The following is a 22,229-nucleotide window of genomic DNA, read 5'->3' as shown; positions in this document are numbered from 1 at the left end:
ATACAGAAAACATGATTATTCAAATACTCTAGAAAACAAAGAGTAAAACCATTTAAACTTGTATCTATTTTTAGTGCTTAATTTATTTTCTGTATGAAATACAGAAAACACACAAATAAATTAATGTTCATATTGACTGGAGTGGCCTTAATTACATATAGATGATTTCCTCTGCCATGAATGTTTTTTATATAGTTACGTTCAGCTCTGGGAGGACTTCATAATGTCTCCTTTCAAAAGCAGATGTTTATACTGCTCTTTTAAGGCCCATCCCTGCCGTTGTTTATAACTACACTGGGACTACTCACCTGCATTTGGCACAGTCCAAGCCTTATCAGATCCTTAGGTAAATAAAGGAGCAGACAAGGCAAGGCAGGAACCTCACAACACGCTATTGCATGAACACAACCCCTGCTGGGATGATGTGATGGGAGGGCAGAAAGGTTACACATACACCACTTCATATGCAGCAGCTGTCTGATATGCATTTACTACAAGATTTATCAAGGTCTGTGGAAAACAGGACAAGAAAGGAGAACTTACAACAAACAGTATGAAAAAAAACAAGTTTTGTCTTGAACACCTGAACCATATGCTATATCTTCTATACTTTGAAAACTCTATACTTTTTTTGACTGATATTGCTTTACCCAGAAGTATGGTAACGTATCTTAGCAACAGTGACAAGAGGGAAGACTTACTGTACTGTAAAGAATTAAAACAAAATGTATATAGCAGCTGACTGTTATAAATACATCCCTGCCACTCTGAGGGGGTGTTCAATTATACTTCTGATTACTTTTCACACTTCCTTTTTCAAAGGGGCGGGGCTATTTCTTTAGTTTCCAGCTCACCCATGAAGAGCTCTAAGCCTTTTAATTCCCCCTCAGCTTCAGCTCCAACTACACAGGCCTTACAGTATACCCTGTCACTCTCCCAGCTACGACAGAAAAAGCCATTACTGTAGCACCCTGGAGACAGCCTCTTCGCGTGAGCCATGCTGCCACTCCCTCAGGTGTTCAGTAGCCATCAGCCTAGAGCAGCCTTTTCCAGCTCTGCCCAGAGAAGGTGAGACTAGACATACCAGAACTGCAATATTTCACGTTCCTACTTGTCAGGCAAATAGATTGCTCTGCAGCAGGGGGGAAGTATGCACAATTTCACCTTTTGACAAGATTTGTAGTTTCCCACAGGTAAAATAACCTCCTCAGATCAAGCTTCCTCTATGCTCTCTACCCAAGTCCTCAGCCAGGTCAAACCCCTTGAAGACGTCCCACTTCCCCAGCTGCAGCAAAGTGAGGTTAAGAGCATGACAGCTCGTTCCTCCTCTAACAGAGAGCCCCAAGGGCAACAGGGACAGGGTCCATGTCCACCTCCTGCTGTGGAGGCAGAGGAAAAAGATGAACTGCACCAAAGGCACTGAACTGATCTACGGGAAAAGCTACAACATGAGAGCAGAGGTGCCAAATTTTGAGTAATGAAGACCTCAGAATACTGAAATATCAGTGGGAAAAGTGAAAACACCTTTTTTCCCTCAGGAAGGGCTGGTTGATTCCTGTATCTTTTTAAGGATTGTCCTCTGCGAGAAACTTTGGCAATAGCTACGAATAACAACCTCATCTAGGTACACTTCAGCAAATAGTTTGCTCAGCCATTCTGGCAGTGTACACTAGTGCTGTCCACCTCCTAGGTGTGAAGTACTTGCGAATCTTTCAGATGGATTATTCCCGCTCAAAGGAAGGGAGACAGGGAGCCCTCACTGTTTACTATGTCAGAGGAGGGGGCTCAGTCGATGCAGCTTGCAGATTTACACACAAGGACAAACCAGGTGGTTGCCTAGGACATCAAACTGGTCAGAAGATCTAAGAGTGTGCATGACTTAGGCTTGTATTTTTCACTACTACAAAGGAATGGGAAGTGTGTGTGGCGGGGTGGGGGTGGAGGGTGTTGTGTGCGTCAGGAACAAACAAACATGAACTGATTCTGGTTAGACTTTCCCAGTGTTATTTTTCAAGCCTTTTGGACTACGTGCTCCATCTAATGATCTATCTAGCACTGTCATTAATTCGGATGTATAATGGACTAATTCCCTCCTAAGCTTTGCCACCTTTTCCAAAGGCCGCAGTAGACTAGGTGTCATTCATTCCCTGTGCGATGGAGGCATTTGAAGCCTCGCAGGCTTTCTAACAAGCGGACGTTTTTCCTTCCTTCCTCTTACTAGAACAGCAGACGAATTTACACACACGCACGCACACACATACACACACACGCACACCCGCCCGCTCCTCACACCAGGAGCCACCGCTGTGAAATGAGGCTGCTGCCACCCGCGCCACGGCCACCCACGGCATCCCCGGCTCCGCGCTCCCACCTCACCCTTCCTCCTCCTCTACCCCCTGCCTAGCTACAGCCTCCGCTCCTGCGGACTCCTGAGGCGAGCGGAGCCGGAGCCCGGATCCGCCGGCTGTGAGAGTCGAGTCGCCGATGCGGGAGGGGCCCGGAGCCCCTATCCTTGGCCGCCTCCCTTCGGCTCGGATCCCCGCTTGCTCGCCTCGCCACCCTTCCTTGAAGGCTTTCGGAAACTTTTCTCCCCAGCGTGCCGTCACGCTCCGTTAGCGGGGCTACGGGCTGGGCCGAGCCGGGAAGTTTCTCCCGCGGGCTCCGAGGCCGGAGCAACTTTCCTGCGCAGCCCCCGGGCAGCAGGAGCGGCTCCGGCTGCCCGGGGACCGTGCGGGAGAAACGCGAGGTGGAGCTCGGTTCGGGGGAGGGGGAGATGAAGCTGGGGCGTGGGGAAGCCGCTCTCTTATTCTCCTTCCTCCTCCTCCTCCACCTCCTCCTCCTCCCCCTGGCTGCTCCAGTCTGGCAGCCAGGCGGCCGCTGCCTCCGGCCGGAGCGGCTGCAGTTGGGAAGCGTCCCCCAGCCCCCGCGCAGCCGCCGGCATGGGGACGCCGCTGGCGGCTCCCGGCCTCCTGTTCCTCCTGGCCGGCACCGCGGGGTTCTGCCGGGCTTTCTTCTCCATACCACTCCGTGTGTCCCACCCGGCCGCCCCCGGCGGGTCGCCGCCCTCTCCGGTGGTGCTGCGGCCGGGGAGCGGCAGCCGGCAGCAGGATCCCCTCGGCGGCGCCGATGGCTTGGCCCTGGCCTCGGATCCCGGCGGCACCCTCAACTTTTTAGGGATGGTGGACAATCTGCAGGGGGACTCCGGCCGTGGCTACTACCTGGAGATGCTGATCGGGACGCCGCCGCAGGCGGTAGGAGGGGGCCAGGGGCTGCAGCCTTGGGGGGTGGGGGAGAGGGTGCCCAAACTTTTCCTTGGTGGGCCGAGAGTCTCCTGCCCCCCCAGCCCAAACGCAACTTTCTCCCGGTGCTCGGTGCTGGCGCCTCCCCCCCCTTCTTCACCCTCCCCGATGACTGTGCCCGGCGCGGGGGAGCGGCGGCAGCGGTGATTCCGCGGGCCGGGCGGGAGACGCTATCCCACCGGTATCCCCTCTCCCTCACCCCCCCCCCCCCATCCTCCCTTAACCCCCCGCAATCTTCGGAAAATTCTGGGGATTTAGATTGTCTCATGCCTCTTTGCTTCGAAGCGAATCGCTCTGCCCGTCGAAATAACTGTTTTAGGGTCACAGGGTGTTTGGGGGTTTTTATTCTTTTGTTTTTTAACATGCGTTGCCTTGCGATTGGGTCCTTTGAGAGATCCTCCTGGTGCCCCCGGCAGAATCACTCGAAGTCTCCTAACTAAGTGATGGCTAGGCACAATCTGCCTCTTCTTTCGGGAATTCATGTGTTATTCATTAATAAGACAAAGAACGTGTGCCTTTTGAATACTGCTTTCAAATAGACCGTGTTTCCTCGATTCTCCCCTATCTGCCTTCACCAGCATTGCTGAAGTTTTTTTTTTGTTTGTTTTTTTCAATGTAGTTGCTCTTTCATCTGTGTCATGAGATCCTAGGAGGAGCCGTGCTGAGCTGCTGGTGGGGATGACTAGTCAGCTGAGTGGGGATTAATTTCCTGAAAGCCCTCGGGGCTTTTCCGTAGAATTTAGTGTTTGCTCCGAGGGTTTAGGTCCTTGCACTCCCAGAGTACACAAAAACATCCTTTTTCTCCTGCTTCAGCTCCTCTTCGTAATAAAAAGCCTATGAGTGCCAAAATGTCTAGCCAACAGGGAGTGTTCACCCGTTGTTACATTTTTGAACTTAGGTGAGCTTTCTTTTTTTACACCTTGAATGTAAGAAGATTGGCCACATTGTCACTCTAATTGAAATGTATGGCAAGAGGATCAATACATATATTGGAAAAGGGTGGACTTGTTTTATGAACAACAAATGGAGTTTAAAAAAAACCCCAGCAAACTAGATCTGATGTGACCACGTGTGGTCCGATAGCCACAGAGGCCATGAAATAATTTTTCCTCTGTGCCATGAGTTGCATATTTGGCCAGTTTTATTAGTGTGATACTGTGTGTGCTTCATTACTCCAGGGAACATTCAATATTGGTTTCTGACAGAATCAAGATACCAGATTTGATTGGACTAATATTCCAATTCAGCACGTCTTAAAAAAAATTAGGTAGAAAAAGCTGCTATCAAGCATATCATCTTCTTAGATGTCTAGGGGCATTCTGAAATTGGAAGAAATGGAGAAAATATGACAGGTGGCTGGAGGTCTAAGAGGGAGAAATGTGCTGCCCTCAGTGCACCTGGAGGCTTCACTTACGCTTAACAGCTAGTATTACTTGTATTACATGTGATGTAAGGTTTCAGATACACTTGCCTCAGTGTAATGTAGTTGAAAAAAAATCTAGTTGCAGACTGAATCTAGTTGCAAAGGTTTACTTTTTTAAGCTAGTTCTGAGCTCTTGCAAAGTTAATTATTTAAAAGACCACCACTGGTGTTTAGCACATGTGAAGTTTTATTCATGAGTAAGCCCACAAACGTTATAAGTAAGGTTAGAAATGCACTTGTTGTTTCCAAAATCAGATCTTGGTGTGTAGTGACTCAGTAGAGTGAAGTTAAAATGTGTTCTCTACTTTTGATGGAGATTGATTTGTCTTGTTTCCTGCCTGGAACTGGAAGACTTAAAAGATCATAAATATGCTTGTTGTTTTTCTACTTTGCAATGAATAGTATAAAGCTGCAAAGTTGCTACTGGCTACTGGAACTTGAATCTTTCACAGGGCTGCTACTAAAAGTATCTTGATACTGTCAAGTGTTGGAATTGTGTTAATCTGCTTGTTTAACTACTACTCCAACTAGTTAGTGGAGTCAGAGTGGTCCACAATGAGGTAGAAAAGTGGAGATGTCTATTGTTGATGTAAATGTTTCTCCCAACCTTTGCCTCATGTCATAAGCTGCAGTGTAAAGTGGTGCTTGGACACCCTCCTTTACTCTTGCACCTCTCTGGCACTGAACTTTTGCCCAAGCCGACTTCCTTCCTCACCCAGACCTCTCTCAGGACAGCCCAGCCTCCACATGGGGCAACGCTGCCCTGATGTTTTGAGAAGAGGAAGATGGATACTGGTGATGAAGAAGAGTTGCAGAGCAGCAGCACAGTTTGAGAAGAAAGGTGGATAGCAGAGGTGATGCTACAGGTGGCATCCCAGAGAGGGGATGGGTGAATGTAGGCTAGGAAATAGTGAGCCAAGACCAAACAGCACCTTGTGCACAGGTTTAAATGTTGCAGTTACAATAACATTGGAGCCTGGTAACTTTAGAAGTGTGTGTTTGTGTGTCTGTGTTAAGTATTGAAAGCCTCCTGTTGCCAGTGTGGGGAATGAGCATTTGTGAAAGACTTCAGCGCTACTGTGAAAGAGCTTACGTTGCTGCTCAGTTGCATTTTTAGAAATTTTCTTTTTTTAATTGCAGTTCTTGGAAGGAAGCTACTATGAAAGAAATTCATCTTTCAGGTCATTTAAGGCACACTGTTTGGCATTGGTTCCAATTCTGATTTGTCATAAAGCACAGAACTTATTTTCACAATGACAGTTCTGAAATACTTGTTCTAATGATAGAGCAGCTGCATGATGTTAAATTTGTCATATTTTTAAGAGAGGAAACTTCAGTGCAGTCAATCCAGTTTGCATCCAAAGTATTGCTGACCATTTCCACTTTTATTATATAGTATTAGAATCATATCAGATCTCCAGATCTCCCTCATTGTCATGCAGCTCTACTTAAGAATTCTGTGAAGGCAAAAAAGGATGTCTGTTTTATTGAAGGGTGTAATAGATTTGTCTTTTATTTCATGGATGTATTATTATATGTCCTACTTCTGACAGACTACATGCTTTACATCTGTCTATATTGGTGCACTTTTCCCACTTCCAGATTTAGATCTGAGGTGGCAAGACCCAATATGAATTGCGTGCACTGTTCTTACTTTTTATTTCTTTAAGTAATCTGGGGTAATTCCTTTACTCTATCTTTTATTATTTTGTCTGCCCCAAGATTATAACCACTGTGAGGAATTGAATCAAAGATTATTTAGGGTTTTTCGCTATCTTCACTGGTATTCTCTTCATATTAATTTCTTTTCTCCTACAGTCTTCTGACCACTAGAATAGACAAACTGTTAAAACACCCCACGTTCTTCACAGCTTTCTTGAAGTCCATCTGGACTGCATTAAACGTTTGCAAAAAAGTGCTGTTGCCTTGCCTTGCCTCTTGTGCTAGTCATCATTGTATGAGGTAGTGGTAGTCATACCAGCCCCACTGCATTTCAAATTGTGCTTTTACTGAGACCAAATAAATGTTATTCCTGCAACTTACTGTGAAGAGAGGCCAGGCACATGCCTCCTGAGATCTGAGAGTCACGTACTTGTGGTTTGATTAGTGGGTACTGAAAGCACGGTAGGATCTGACTTGTGCTCTGAATACCACAGCTCTTTTTTGAAATTTTGGGTGTCCATTCTATTCATGAAGAGGTTTTTGTCTGTTTATCTTAATAATCCTAATAATCTGTTTATTTTGACAGTTTACTCTGTGTGGGGGGTGAGCAAAAACCTGTCCTGTGAACTTGCTCAGAAGCTTTAAGATCAACATGAATGTTGTGAAGGTTCAAGGGCCTTCACCATGAAACACAATCTCCAATTTTCATATAATCAGTGGGATTCTATCTTCCCTTCAATTTCTTCCTGCTGTTAAAGAGAAGAAGAATAAAGAAGGATATGTATTAAACATGTCACCTGTGTACATACTCCTATAATTTACAGCTTGGTAATTTGAAGATGGTGAACACACAAATTAGCAAATTCTGAACGTGCAGCCATTCTTCCTTAATTGTCGATAGCTCTTATTCCTGAGTGACTCCTGGAAGAAGTAAAGATTGTGAAGAAATATTCAACTGCTCATGTAATTTCATCGCTTCACTAGTCTTGCTGTATTAGGTGATAACAGTCTGATTTCTGGAGCTGTGTTATTCCCTAAGAGGCTAAGCTCTGCTTTCTTGATTTTGATGAAAGGGCATTTAGTCTTTCTAGATACAAGAAGTTTTGAAAAAGCAGTCCTTTCAGGTTCAAATACCAGAATCATGGAATGGTAATGGTTGGAAAAGACCTCTAAGATCACAGCATCCAACCATCAACACCCTCCCCTTCACAAAGTAACATTTATATATATATCACCGTGCCACTAGAGCATGTCCTGAAGTGCCTTGTCTACACGGTTTTCAAATACCTCCAGGGATGGTGACTCTACCACCTCTCTAGGCCACCTGTTCCAATCCCTAACTACTCTCAGTGAAGAAATTCTTCTTAATATCTAGTCTAAACCTCACCTGGTACAACTTCAGGCCACTTCCTTTAGTCCTATTATTATTTACTTGAGAGAAGAGGCCAACACTCACCTCCTTACAACCTCCTTTCAGGTAGTTGCAGAGAGCCATAATGTCTCTCTGCTCAGCCTCCTCTTCTAAAAATATTTTTATATTTTTTTTTATATATATATTGAAGGGTATATATATATATATATATATATTGAAGGGTATATATAATAATATATATATTATTATATATATAATAAAACATTCCCAGTTCCCTCAGCCTCTCTTCAAAGGAGTTGTTCTCCAGACCCTTCACTAGTTTGGTTACCTTTCTCTGAACTCACTCCAGCAGTTCAATTAGTGTCTTTCTTGTAGCCCAGAACTGAGCACAGGATTCAAGGTACTGCCTCACTAGTGCTGAGCACAGGGGCAGGATCACTTCCCTTCTTCTGCTTGTCACACTATTCCTGCCACATTACCTGGGGCTGTTGTGCCCAAAATGCAGGACCCAGCACTTGGCCTTGTCAAGCCAGTCCAGATCCCTCTGCAGAGCCTTTCTGCCCTCGAGCAGATCAACACTCCCACCCAGTTTGGTGTGTGTCTGCAAACTTGCTCAGGAAGCACTCAATCCCCTCATCAAGATCACTGATAAAGCTGTTAAACAAGACTGGCCCCAAAACTGACCCCTAGGGAACACCACTGGTGACCAGCTGGAAACTGGATTTGACTCCGTTGACTACAACTCTCTGGGCCTGGCCATACAGCCAGCTTTTTACCCAGTGAAGAGGACATCTGTGGAAGACAAGCTCCAACTCAAGTTTCTCTCTCATTTATAATAACTGCATGGGTCTTAGTGTTTCCTTTTTAGCTGTTTATGAATGCTGAGTAAAAAGGAAGGGTCGAAGTACAGAGACAAGTGCTCTGGCTTATTGCAGTGTTTTGAGGTGGCAGGATCAAAATCCTGCTAGATCCCTCTAATGGAAGTATTATTGAAATGCAAAATATTTTTTTTTCCAATGATGATTTGGGTAGATGCTGATTTTTGGTGGTTGGATGCCTGAAAAATAAAGAGCACAAGGACCTGAAAGTCTTAAGAGACAGGACTGGTACAGTGATGTACTGTAGTGTAATGTATTCTTGACCAAGACAAAGCAAACAAACATAACAGGTTTGGGTTGACAGAAAGGTCACTACCTTCACAAATGAGCATTCTAGCACCTCCTTCCATACCAAATTAGCCCTTGCAAAAGAGAATGCATGTAGTTAGTGGAGCCTGTCCTATAAAAATAGCCTAAACCATGAGTATTAATTACAATGCAGTTGCCCAGTATAACACAGCTAGTGTTTTGTAGCAAGTCTTTTTCTCACTGTGTTTGGAAGTGGGATGCAATGGCCTGCCGTGTCTGTGTGCAGAGTCACAGTGAATGGAAGGGGTTCATGGTGGTCATTCCACAGGACTTGCTCCTATTTCAGGATCCGCTGGATTAGAGCCCCTCTAGCTGTTCCTTTAAAGGTGCTTTCCATCCTTCTGAGAAATGGTGGAAGCATTATTATCTAGGGTCGTTGATCATAGCAGCCATGCATTCAGACCCTGGAGGGCTGTGGCAGAACATACACTCTGAGAAGCAAGGGTGGTGACAATAGGTGTCAAATTTACAACTCTTTGCATTTCATCCCCTATCACAGCTAAAAAAGCGTAAGTTAAATTTCAAAAGAGAAAAGTAGAGGGTGAGCAAATAACTATTCTGCCTGTTATTAACCAGTAAATTTCTTTGGATTTGAAGTAGGAGCAAGATGGGGAAAAAAAAAAACCGAACAAAAAACAGTGGACAGAAGAAAGACCATGTGGAAACCCTGCGTTTTCGGAATTATTAGGGAAGTAGTCTGATTTTTTTTTTTTTCTTGTTTATTGTGTTCTCATTTTTTTTTTTTCCCCTCTGCTTTAACCAGAAGGCAGTGAACTCAAGGGATAGTTGCCGGCGAGACAGATTGAAAAACTACTACACCCTGCAGAGGTCTTTATTTTCATGAAGGGCACTTATGACTTTGAGGCTGTGAGGACATGTTAGCTATTACATTGCTTCCACATTTTATTATCTTTGAAAATAACTCACTTATTGTAGGTGAAGCGAGTCTGACCTGAAATGTTATCTGGTCTTTGTCAAGTATAGCTACATTTGAAAAAAGAAGCTGATGCAATGGCATACCCTTGCATGTGTGCATCTCTTCTATGAATTATACATACTTCTCTCCCTTTTCTTACTGGCTGTAAAATACAGTTATAATCATAATTTGTGTAAGTAAATAAGGGATCGTGTTGCTCCTCTCTCTGCCCATAGTACATCAGATCTTCGACGTAAAGGAGGCAGCACTCAGCTGCCCCGAAAGAAGGAAGTTGTTTTTTTTCCTGCCATTGATGGGGCTGTCACATCTAACCACTTTTCAGCCTAGCTGTGCTATGTAGATCTGAGCTCATGAAGCAAATGCAGTATGTGTTGTACAGCTACCAGGCTGTAGTTAAAATCAAAAGCTTTACACTTTAATTTCTATCTGCTAATTCAGTGTCCTTCAAAGCACTTGAAATAGCCCAGTACTAAAATAGATTTTATTTGCAATTTTTTGCACATGAACCCCCTGAGTTTTAAAATAACAAGTTAGTTGACTATCCCATCTCCTTTGCATATGCCCACCTCGCAGCCACCCATGTGGTCGGAATGTGGCATGAAAGAACTGAGCTAGTAGAAACAGCTAACTTGGGCTGGTAACAGTCTGCCCCTGACGATGGGGAGGGATCTAGTGTGCTTTTCTGGGGTGGCTCTTCAACCCACAGCGAGTTCCATCAAGGCCAGCAGCACCTGCAGTAGCTTGAGCACATCCACATCAACTGCGCGGTTCGGTTTTGCTGCGGCAGCAGCATCCCCATGCTCTGCACAGCAAGGGCTGCAGCAGCCCAGAACTGCCTGAAGAGCTCAGTAAACTTCTTCCCTCTAGGGTGGAAGTTTTTTGCTGCTGAACCTGCTCCTGCCCACACATCTGGCTCTTTCAGCCAGCTTCCTCTAGGCGTGGTTGTCCCATGGTCTTTTGGCCGTGTTTGTCAGAGAGCAGTCACACAGCAAAGTCAGCCCCCGTGCCTTCATAAAGCCTTGGGCCAGAGCCAGTGTGTGCTCCCTCTTCTACCAAAGGTTAATAAAAGTAATACATTTTTCCCCCTTCTCCTCTCTCCTCCCTCAGAGTTGTTCCCTCATTCTTCCTTCTGGTCTTGCTGCCTTTTTATGTCTGAGAATATTTTTCAGGGAGAGCAGTGGGAGACTGATGGTCTAGACCATTGTTTCTTTGAGAGTCCTCAAATAGAATGAAACCTGTGGGGTATGATGGAGAGGGAATGTGAGGAAAATAAGCTAGATGGGGCAAAAAATATTACTTGAGTGAAAATTAAAATTCAAGGAATACAATTCATATGTCATAATTAAAAGGCACTTCTGAAGGGAATCTGTTAAGACAGTAATTGCACTCTACAATCCTTCTTTTCCCTTGCCACTGCTTAGTAATAGTTTGAAATTGTGAAGAATAAATTACTTGTAGATTTTGTCCTTTTTGCTCAGCTTGTGAGTACTAAAATTAGTTTATTTTATTTGGCTTTACAGTTGGTTTATTTTTGTGCCTACTTACTAGCAAAAACTACTGTTAAGCTACAATGCATGTTCTTAGGGAAAATGCTTGTCTCAAAGTCATTTCCAGTCCGGTTCTATTTTAAAAGAGGAAAGGTACAATACTTGGTAAGCTTCTCCTTAAAAACACAAATTAATCTATTCCTAGGGATCTAAAAGTGCTTGATAGCCCTGCTTTTCCCCATTTAAAAATTTTTTTTTTGAAGAACAAAGGCAACAACTGAAGAACTGAGCATCACCCCTGATAGAGAGGGGGACTGTAAACCTTCTTTCGTTAAAGGCCAGCTCCTGCCATTTGACAGGGAACAAGTAATTGGCTTGTTTTGGCAGCTGTCTCTCAGATAATTCCGTGATATTTGTTTGTGGATCTGCCTGCAAGAGCAACCTGCAGATGCACACCTTGGAGTATGCCATGGTGCAGCAGTTTGTGCTTAAGGCTCTCACCAAGGCCAGATGCAAGAATTTTCTCACCCACTATGTTTCTTTCTTTGCTACCATAGGAAGCTTCATCCCAGAGAAGATCAGCCATTTGGACCTTCTGTAACAGCATAGGGCTTACCTGCTAACCCATCATACAGATGCCTGGGCCCCACGTGTCGCACGTTGAAAACTGTTTTGTGGTATTAGGGAACTAAAAAATACATCAGGTCAGCAGAAGGTTAATTTTGAAGACTACCTTTAGCAGCAATAGTTTTGGCATAGAAAATTATGTACTTGGATGTTGTGACTTCAGGTTTCAGATCTATTTTCAAAATTGTGAATTTGTGAAATCTTAAGGGGAAGATCCTTTTTCCTCTCTCTCTCTCTCTCTCTCTCTTTTTTTTTTTTTTTTTTACTACCTCGTGAGAATCTTTACTTCTCAAATTCTCTTATGATACCAGTTGATACACAACCCTTGACTGCTGGTGTTTGTGTGGTAAGAAATTAACAGTTGTAGTGTCTTTTCAAGACAGAGCATGCTGTACCAGTTTGGAAGCTTTCAGGGCAATATTCTCAGGCTGCCTAAGTGTGTTACAGAAAGAGCTACGCTTTCATTCATTGTGCTTCCTAATAGATGTCTGCTATGGGTAAGAGTGAAATGTGAGGCATGTCAGGAAATTATTCATCAGTCCTACTGGTAGTTTTCTGTGACTAAAGGGATTTGTAAGTTTATTCCCTCTTTGTTACTCTCAGGTTGCAAATAAGACAGAGGAGTCCAAAGGTGGTCACACTTTCCGAAAAATCTGAGAAGTGCTATAGCAAGATAACATCTAATGCAGTCACAGTGCTTCAGTTTATCTGTCACAGAATAATCTTCTCATTACTTCACAGATGGAAAGGCCTTCAGGGAACAGAATAAACATTTCTCATGATCCTAAGTGCCATTTTTTTGCATTTGGGCTGCTGAGATAAATAATGTTGAAGAAGGGGGTTGAATAAGAAAATTTTTCAGCAGTTGGGGTTGTGAATGCTGGCATGCGACACGTGTTCCAGCTGAAGTTAACTTCCGTTTGCATTCTGCTGAGCCTTGGGGTTAACCTTTTCTTGGTGAATGACCAAATACTAGTGATTTTATTCAGGTTTGGAAACTGTCTTCAGAGCCAGAGTGTGTGTGACAACGTCTGCTGTTGCCGATGGATGAACTTGCACAGTTCTACCATCCTGAGCACCATCAGCTCCAGCATGGAGGCAGCAATGTGGCTGCTGCATGTGTTGCCTTCCTTGTAGTGCATAAATTGTTGGAACTCTGGGCTTCTGTAGGACCTGAGGTACTGACATCACACGATGAGCTGTAACCTCTGGCTGAAGTAGAAGATAACTTAGTCATAGAATCATAGAAAGGTTTGGGTTGGAAGGGACCTTAAGGATCATCTAGTTCCACACTCCATGCTAAGGGCTAGGACACCTCCCACACAATCAGTTTGCTCAAAGTTCCATCCAGCCTGGCCTTGAACACTTCTAGGGAGGAAGCATTCACAGCTTCCCAGGGCAACCCATTCTAGTGTCTCACCACCCTCATAATGAAGAATTTCTTCCTAATATCTAATGTAAATCTGCCCTCTTTCAGATTGAAACAATTACCCTTTGTTCTATCACTATGTGCCCTTATAAAATGTCCTACATGCAGGTGGATACGTGAGGAGTGGATAGCAGGAAGCTGTCTTCTGTGTGATGTTTCAAGGCACAGTAGCAGATGTCAACATGAAAGCATAAAAAAGTCTTCCTACCCTACAAACTCAACCTGGTATCTGAAAATAAAGCTGTGTTCCTGCATGCCTTTGTTTTCTTCTGTGTAATAAAGATTTTTATAGTGCAACTTGGTTAACAATTGTAATGATGTATGGGCCACAGGTGAAGCTAGTTCATTTCCCAGAGCTGCTGCCTCCACAGTGTTAGCCAGGGTAAAGAGTAAAGTGTGCATGGTAGGGGAGAGAGAGAAATAAATGAATCCAATAGCAGGGGAGCAAACACTGTTGCTTTTTAAAAAATGAATTTTTTAAAATTTAATTTTTTAAAAAACATCTTCACTTCAGACTCAAATCTGCCTTTTAAATTGACCTGTCATATATTTTAGTTAAAATGTTAGAATAAATACGAGTAAAAAAGATTGTTCTTATTTTTAATAAATCAAACGCATTATTGCAATATTGCCTAACAGCAATTTTTTTTTCTTTTTCTTGCTATCAAATAGCCATTCCTGGTATTATGGAGTGAAAAGCTGCTTTCTGTGTGTACCTTTGGCATCGCCTGTATAATTCCAAGAAATGCCCATGATGACAATCAAATTCTGCTCTTTGGTAATATCCTAACTAGGTCAGGTGAAATGGGGAGCAAAAACCTCCCGTCTATTCTATTCCCTTTATTAATTACCAGGGAAATGAAAACACTTGAGCTGCATCACTTTGTTTGTGCTCCTGAGGCTGCACACATACATTCCTATAGTCGATGTAGATAGCATGGACCAGCAGGCAGCTGCCCAGCCCTACACCTTTCCCCAGGGATGTGACACAGCTTTTCTAGCAAGAAATACAATCAGAATAGCCAGATTTCAGTCTTTTTGCTTGACATAGCTGGACTTGCCTCTTTTTTTTAGTTCATCTCTTCCCTACCTCCCCTTGCCTGCAGCTGTGGATCCAGAAGTTGTGTCTCTTCACCATCCATGTAGCAGCAGTCCAGTAGGTGTGTGAGGATGTGTGATGGTGGCTGTTCCTGGAGAGAAACACAAGAGTGGAGGTGGGACCTGCTGTGGCAGGTGAGGAAGGGGTAGATCAAGGGAGTCAAAGGACAGATAAATGTAGTGACCAGCCTTTTCAGCTCCCCAGGATGAAACAGCCCATTTTGGCAGGATGAAATACGTAGCAGCTTTTGGGTAGAACAAAATCTGTCAGTGCTGCAAGTCCAGTCCTGAAGAACATGTTGTGGAATTTTTTATAGCAGAAGTTGTGCCTTGAAGTACAGGGAGTTCAGAGTTGGTTTTCCAAGGTGTGTGCTAATATTTATTTACCTCTCCATGTCCCAACAGTCTTGACTAATCAAGGGATCCCAGTACACAAACATTGGATTGTAAATAGTTTCCTGGCCTTCAAGAAGGAGAGGCTGCCCTCACAGGCATCAGCTTGGCCTGAGCAGCAGAATGGGGGTTCCCACATAGTCCTATCTGTTGGCTTTCATGTTTTGGGAGGGCTGGTCGTATCCATACTACAGTGCATAGATAGAGAAAACCTGAGAAAAATTATGCTTATTCACTTCAGTTTTGCTATGGTGTTTTAAGGGAACAGCTGGAAAATACTATGTAAGCATTTGGTGTCCTTCTTGAAGAAAAGCACTATAAGAACCTAGTGCAGCTCAAAGGATGGTATAATTAGTGACCCCACTCCTGGGAACAGCCTATTTCAGGAACAGCAGATCAACCTGATGTGTCAGGAGTGTCCTGCCTTCATGTCTTCTTCTTGCAGGTCTCCAGGCTTCATACAACCTTTTCTAACAAATGCCTGTCTCCAAAACTAACATCTTGACAGAGGAGGGGAAAAAAATCTGAAAAGAATCGTGTCACTACAAGAGCAAGTTGATGGGGGGGAGGAGAGGGAAGAGATCAGACCTGGTGTGCAGCCATCTCAAAACACTGATTTTTCTCACTGCTGTCCTGCAAACTTCTTTTTCTTCCTCCCTGTTTCTGAAATACAGTATTTTTCAAATTTAATCACTGCCTTCAAAAGCTTCTTAAGTATTGCAGGAACAGCTTTGGCACTTGGCTTCACATCTCCAATACAATTTGAAATCAAGAGTCTTATTTCAATTTGAGATTCAAGTTCAGATCTTTGGTGGGAGGGAGGGCTTTTCATAGAGGTAGAAATACAGGAGTGAGACAGAATCTCTCGTGAGAGGCTTCAGACTGCTACTGAAGGGCAAGGATGCTGTGGTGTCTTTGACAAAAGGGAGTTTGCCAAAAACAAATAGCTGCACTCATGAGACTAAAGATACCTCCCAGCCTGCACCTTAGGAATGGGCTTCATAAGGTGTGTTGAAGTTTGAACCATGACCCTTGATTAATTGTTATTTCCATATGGCACAGTAAACATGGGCAATGACTCATGGTATAGAAGCTTGTACAGCATGAGGATGGTTTAAAGATTAGTCAGTTCAAGCTTTCTTGAGTTTACTTAGTACAGCTTGGTCCTGTGCAAGTATGTAAAGCTGTTTTAGTCTCCCAGATAAGGCAGCTGAAAGGCTGTTGCTTTAATTTTTAAAAAGTAGATTGTTTTTTACAGTGTAGGACATGTGAAGCTAGATAGAGAAGAACGAAAAATGCCTTTTTTTTTTTCAGACAGCAGTTTCTCTAATGCTCAATAGAGGTAAAGGGTAACCTGACAAAATACATTGGAAGCTAATTTTGGAGAGCAAAAGCCTCAGAAAATTAAAATTCCAAACTGTATGCAGCTTATAACTGTAATCATTCACTGAGTATAATGCATTACCATAGCCTTTCTGATTTAATTTCCTTTAAAAAAAAAACAAAGCAAAAAGTCCTCCTTGGATATCATATTTTGAAAGGTAGTGTATTCATGTGATGAGTCCCTTTTTTTTTTTTTTTTTTTTTCTTTCCTAAAATACACCTCTAAAATTGTTTGACATAAACTATGCTTTTTAAAAGTATCATGCCCTAAGTAGTACTTGTAGTACTGGTAAACAGAAGAGACATACAGACATTTAACCTAAGGCTCTCGAGGTAGGCGGTTTGTTGTTTTTCACTGAGGTGGTTGTCTTTCTTCAGAGAGGAAGTTTAACTTCAGGTTAAGTGAAATAATTTGACAGCGGTTTTCTTCAGGAACGAAGCAAGACAGGCTGTGGTTCAGCACAAGGATACAGGTGTGTAGAAGCTTGCTGAGGGTGCTGTCTGGCACCAGTAAAAAACCTTTTCTTCTGACTGGTGGTGTCAGATCTCTATCATGAAATGATGTTTTGTGCAGCCCTTCACCCATCTCCACCCCCCTCCTATTTACTGTGGAGCTAGAAGCTGCCCCTCTCCTCAGCCCCTCCTACAGTGCCTACAGATAGCTCTGGGGATTAGTAGCCATCTGATGTGGCAAGCCATTGCTCCAAAGACTTCAAAATCCTGACAAGCAGTGCCCAGCAGGCCTGCTCTGTGGTGTTTCAATGCAAGGAATAGGTTTGGGTTGAGAAAGTAGCTATGAAATAAGCAATGGCATTCACAAGTGTATCTCTTAAGAGTCAGGCTGGTGGTAGATATGGACTTCAGGTGTCACTACAGTTTCTTTTTAGAATGAATGATGGAAGTAATAGCTGTCCCTCCGAAACCTTTGACCACCATGTTCTCTTGGGATGGAGAAGTGAGCTCTGGATGAGGTGCTTGCTAATGAAGATGTGGGACAAAGCTTTGTTGAAGCCTAGGTGCTAAAAGCTCTAAAGGAAGGCTGCATGGGCACCCGGGTTCCTTATGGGTCTTGCAGTCAGATGGTATTCAGCTTAGAGCCTCCCTGCCTCATCAGTGCTGTATGGCAATTAGCAGAAAAATTGATGAATTTACTTCCTATGCTCCTACCAACAGGTGGAAACATGCTCTTGGATTTTTCAAGAGCTCTGTGTGTATTCAAGGGCAAATAGCTGATGTCTCCTGCCTTGACTCTTGAATTTAAGAGTGAGTTTTGGGTTTTTTTTTTTGATCTTCCATTTATATAGGCACTGATTAATCTTTCCATTCAAGAACGTGTTTAGTATAAATGCAACAAATGTATAGATTTTCCTCACTCCAATTTGTGAGCATGTGGGTGCCTTACTGCTTTAGTAAGAGCTAACAGTCTGCTTGGTGTGAATATGTGTTGCTGGCTTTTGGGAAAGTCTGAAGAAGATACAAGTCAGCTCACATGCAATCTTGGTTTTGTGAAAGCTGTGGTTCCAAGGAGGTCTCTGTAGCAAACATCTGTATGTTAAAAGACTATTGCAGTTTTCTGCAGTCTTCCCAAAAGAGTTCAAGCCTTTTAAGGGTTATTTACAGGTGAGATTTCTCTAGACTGGATTATTGTTATTCTGGATTATTGTTATTACTGAACTTTCTCTAACTTGTTCAGATTTTCTTAAAAGCCAGTGCCTACAGCAGAGCATGACTTCAGCTGTAGCTGGTTTATGTGAACTAGAGGCTTGCTTCCCACACTTAGTTTTTCATTAGATGTAGGGTGTGATGTGGGAGAGGGACTTACATCTGGAAAAAAAAAAAAAAGAGGAAAAAAAGGTTAGAGGAAAAAAAAGGTTAATCTTTTCTGAAAAGGCAATGAGACAAAATTGCTACGATTCACACAGCTCTAAGATAAGCAAGTAATAGCTCATGTTCAACAGCCAAGCATGTTCATATAGCATGAATAGGATGGATGTGTTGTATGATAAATCTAGACACAGCAAATAAATTTCAGCCTGAAAAATAAGACACCACATGAGATGGCATTTGCAGAAGGAATGCTAATGTTTAGGGAATGAAAGGCACTGGCAGAAAGGAGAGAGCAGAAATGAAGAATAGATATTTTGTTTTGTTACTGGGATTGATTGGCTGACCATTTTTTTTTCTGTCTTTAAACCGTAATAGCCTTCCCTTATTGTCAAAATGATAATATATATATAAAGCACTTCCTGTAATATTTCTCTTGAAAATTACTATTCATCAGTCCCAGAGTCAGATGCTCATATTTCAACTCACAATTTAGTTTAGCAAGTTTCTACTTTGGAGCAATCAGTCATTTTAGCATTTGTGTTTTTAATACAAATCTCAACTACAGAAGCACACAGTGCTCTTAAGCACGGATAGATTGGCTAATCCAGATAGTACTTTGTAATCTTCTGGCAAAGAAAGATATCATTGCTTTTCAGAAAGAAAAGAAAATAACAAAGTATTCCTCCCAGTCTAGCGCAGATCATGAAAAGATTGAGGGCAAAAAGCTTTTGCACTTCTGCTGGGCCCAGTGCAGGCATAAGAGTATCCAGGGAGAGTTCTGTGTTTTAGTTGGTTGATGGAGAGAGGGAATGTAAAGGTAATATAGATATGGGGTCCAGTTCCAGTTCCTGACACCATCTGGCAATGTGGTGAGGAAAATGACAGCAAATGCCAGATGCGTTCTGTTGGGTTTGATTTGCTGCTGCCTGGAAGAGCCTCCATTTGCCACTTGTTCTCCTGCTTACTCCACAACCTACAAACACACCACAGTTTGTGTGACCAACTTCTGCTGTTGTGAAAGCAGGAATTATCTTTGGTCATATGCTTGACCTCCTGGTTTGTCCAGGTTTTCATGCTGCAATAAATCACCTTCTGCATCCCCAGTGTCATGTTGCAGTAGAACAAGGGCACCACCTGCTGAACAAACAGCATTAGAAAATCATTAATTTGAGTTCCATTTTTCTTTCTCACAATGCCTCTCTTGTCTTGGCTGTATGGTTAAACCCTTCTTAGGATTATGGGAGGATTTTTTTGTGAGGTAGCAGTAGATAGGTCTGTTTTCTCTGGTGAGGTGACGTCTCCTGGGGCACTGCAGGAAATACTACTCCCATACTCAGCAGAACACGTCAACCTGTCCCCTTCCTCCTTCTCATACATGAACTATGATGCTGTCCAAGCTGTAGGGAGCTGTTTGGCTCTGAGTGGGGTGTTTCTCCATCGTCATCAATGGTCATGTAGTCAACAGCCAAAAGGCTGAGCTGTTTTCTGGATTCCTGTATTTGGCACTGGTGAGGCCACACCTGGAGTGCTGGGCTGTGGGCTCCCCAGTATAAGAGAGACATACTGGACATACTGGAAACCAGTAAGGGTCCAGGCCCAGGAAGATATTTAAGGGGTTAAGGAAAGGCTGAGAGAGCTGGGACTGCTCAGAGTGAAGACGAGAAGGCTCAGAGATATCTCATCAGTGTGTCTAAATATCTGATGGGTGAGTGCAAAGAGAACAGGACCAGGCTCTCTTCAGAGGTGCCCAATGGCAACACCAGGGGCAGTGGGCACACACTGAAACACAGGAGATTCCCTCTAAACAACAAAACCCACTTTTTTTTACTGTGAGGTGACCAAGCACTGGCACAGTTTGCCCAGGGAGGTTGTGGAGTCTCCACTCTGGGAGATACTCAAAAGCCATCTGGGCATGGACCTGGACAGAAGACTTTAGGTGAACCTGCAAGGACTTAGGGTTGGACCAGATGACCTCCAGAGGTCCTTTCTAACGTTAGCCATTCTGTGAAGTGCTGCAGAGCAATGAGGGCTGAGCTGCTTCAGCCCAGGGACTTAGGAGCAATGAGAAATGGGAGAGTCCCATCCCCGCCCCAGTGTTCAGGGGCAGTGTGCCACTCTGTCATACGGATTGACAAACAACCTTTTTTTGCTCCAGTCTTACCCGTTCAGCAAAATACATATTATTATTCCTCATGCAGAAATGTGTCATGAAGACTTTTTTAGTTTAAGTCTAACTTTGCAGGCCTCTACATCCAGACATGCTTCGAAGATTCCCCTAACCAATCTTTTAATTAAGTTTTATTTCTAAATCTTAACAGGAACAGATGAAGAATCTGTATTGAAGCCTAGTTTTCTGAATTTGTTTTTTAGAAAGTGGGCTGTAAATGCCAAATCCAAGTAACGGGGGGACAAAAGCATATAATAAGTCTGTGCTTAAAAAGACCCTGTTTATTGTAACATTATTAATTTGCAGAAACAAACTGCTGAAATAACCTGACTGAAAGTCTGTACGAGTAATAACATGTAAAAACTGTGGGCAAACACAGCACATAGTTGCTAGTGTGTTTTCTTTTTTCATGATGGTTGTAAGCAATTCTTTCCAGATGGGATGGTAATGTAATTAGGAATTGATGTGTTAAATGAGGCAGTATTTAAATTGGCAACTAATTTTCCTATCTATTAACCAGCTTGAAAAGGAAGATCTGGTACCCAAATGATTTTTAGCTGCTAATCCCTAACAAGGAACATAGCACTTCTTTGCACCTTTTTTTAAGCACTGCGTAGCAAATTATTTTCTGCGGGGCTTATTATGTGTGGGACAAAATAAGAAACAGACGGACTTAAGAGATGTGGCAGGTTCATGGGTTGGTAGGTGGGTTAAATTTCTGCTAAGCCAGTTTATCATGATGTGTGGTAACAGCTCATGAACCAGTAATGGGATGCTTCCCATTTGTAGTCTCTACACGTGGACGAAAAAACATTTTCACTTTGTGATAGTTCACTGTGTGGCATACTCCGTCAAGCAGAGTAGGAAGGACTATGAGCCCTATTTTAAGTGTGTGTGTGGGAGAAATTATGAAAGCACAGCAGGACAAGATTTTGAGCGGCATATGAGTGTTAGTAGTGTGGAATGGTCGCTCTCTTTATCGGGGACAAGAGAGAAGGGAAAAGAAAGGGGTGCCCTTTGGTCTAGTTAAAACCCCAAAGAGGGCATCATCGTTTGTAGTTTTCATCACTAACTCTTACAGAGCCTGCTGCTCAGGTCTGTTGGCCAGGGCAAGTGAAACTATCAGTTACTTATTATTAAGATCTTGACTGAACCCCAGAGTAAATGTAAGACTGAATGAGATTTGTTATATTTATGGCTCTATCTGTGGAAATCTTACTCCTTTTTTTCCCCTCCCCTATGCTTCAGCAGAAGCAGGGATGAAGAGCCAAATACATTTCTTGAGTCTGTTTTTTTCTTTCTAGTGGTGAAACTTTATTACTTGACCTAAAAGGATCAGATGCATTAATTTGGAAAAAGAAACAAAATCTATGGTGCATTTTTCCTTGGGCCTGTCTTTTAATGGGGATGAAGATTGTCACTAGTTCAGTGGAGGTTACCCAGGGAATCACATCAAAAGCAACAGCACGACAGGGTCACATGCAAACACACATACCCACAGAGTAACATACACACCTGGAAAAGGCTGTGTATGCTAAACCATGCAAAGAGTTGCTTCAAATAAATGCATTATGCACTGGAACCCATTGGGATTTGTTTTGCATGTTTTTCTGAGAGTTACCAAAAATCTCAACCTCAAACTAAAACAGGGAAGAGAAACCTAGATGATGTCTGAGTAGGGTGTAGATCAGAACAGAAGCAATATCTGACCCTGCTATAGGATACTAGCAACCTCTATGCAACAAAAATTGAACGATTGCCACATTTTATCACTTTTCCTTGTAAATGTGAGGGAAGTCACTTTCTGAATGCATGGTAGAATAACTGCAAATTGCTGTTCACCAGGAAGTTAAATGAGGCATAGATAATACCCAACGTTGATGACGTGGTATTGACGCTACTTGCTGTAACATAGAAGACAGGTGCCCGAACCACAGA

General features: G+C 43.2%; 1 protein-coding gene across 2 annotated transcripts in view; it reads left to right on the top strand.

Annotated features, from left to right (window-relative positions):
• Positions 1–2,278: 2,278 nt before the first annotated feature.
• Positions 2,279–22,229, top strand: part of BACE2 (beta-secretase 2) — a 48,706-nt gene continuing 28,755 nt past the window's right edge. For both annotated transcript variants that reach the window (XM_071752782.1, XM_071752790.1), the window contains exon 1: positions 2,279–3,251. In XM_071752782.1, coding sequence (XP_071608883.1) covers positions 2,940–3,251 — 312 coding nt within the window. In that variant the 5' untranslated portion in view covers positions 2,279–2,939. The remainder of the gene's footprint in view (positions 3,252–22,229) is intronic.

Source organism: Heliangelus exortis, chromosome 1 (genome assembly GCF_036169615.1).
Source record: "Heliangelus exortis chromosome 1, bHelExo1.hap1, whole genome shotgun sequence".
NCBI classification, from domain to species: domain Eukaryota; kingdom Metazoa; phylum Chordata; class Aves; order Apodiformes; family Trochilidae; genus Heliangelus; species Heliangelus exortis.
This window is presented reverse-complemented; position numbering and strand designations above follow the sequence as displayed.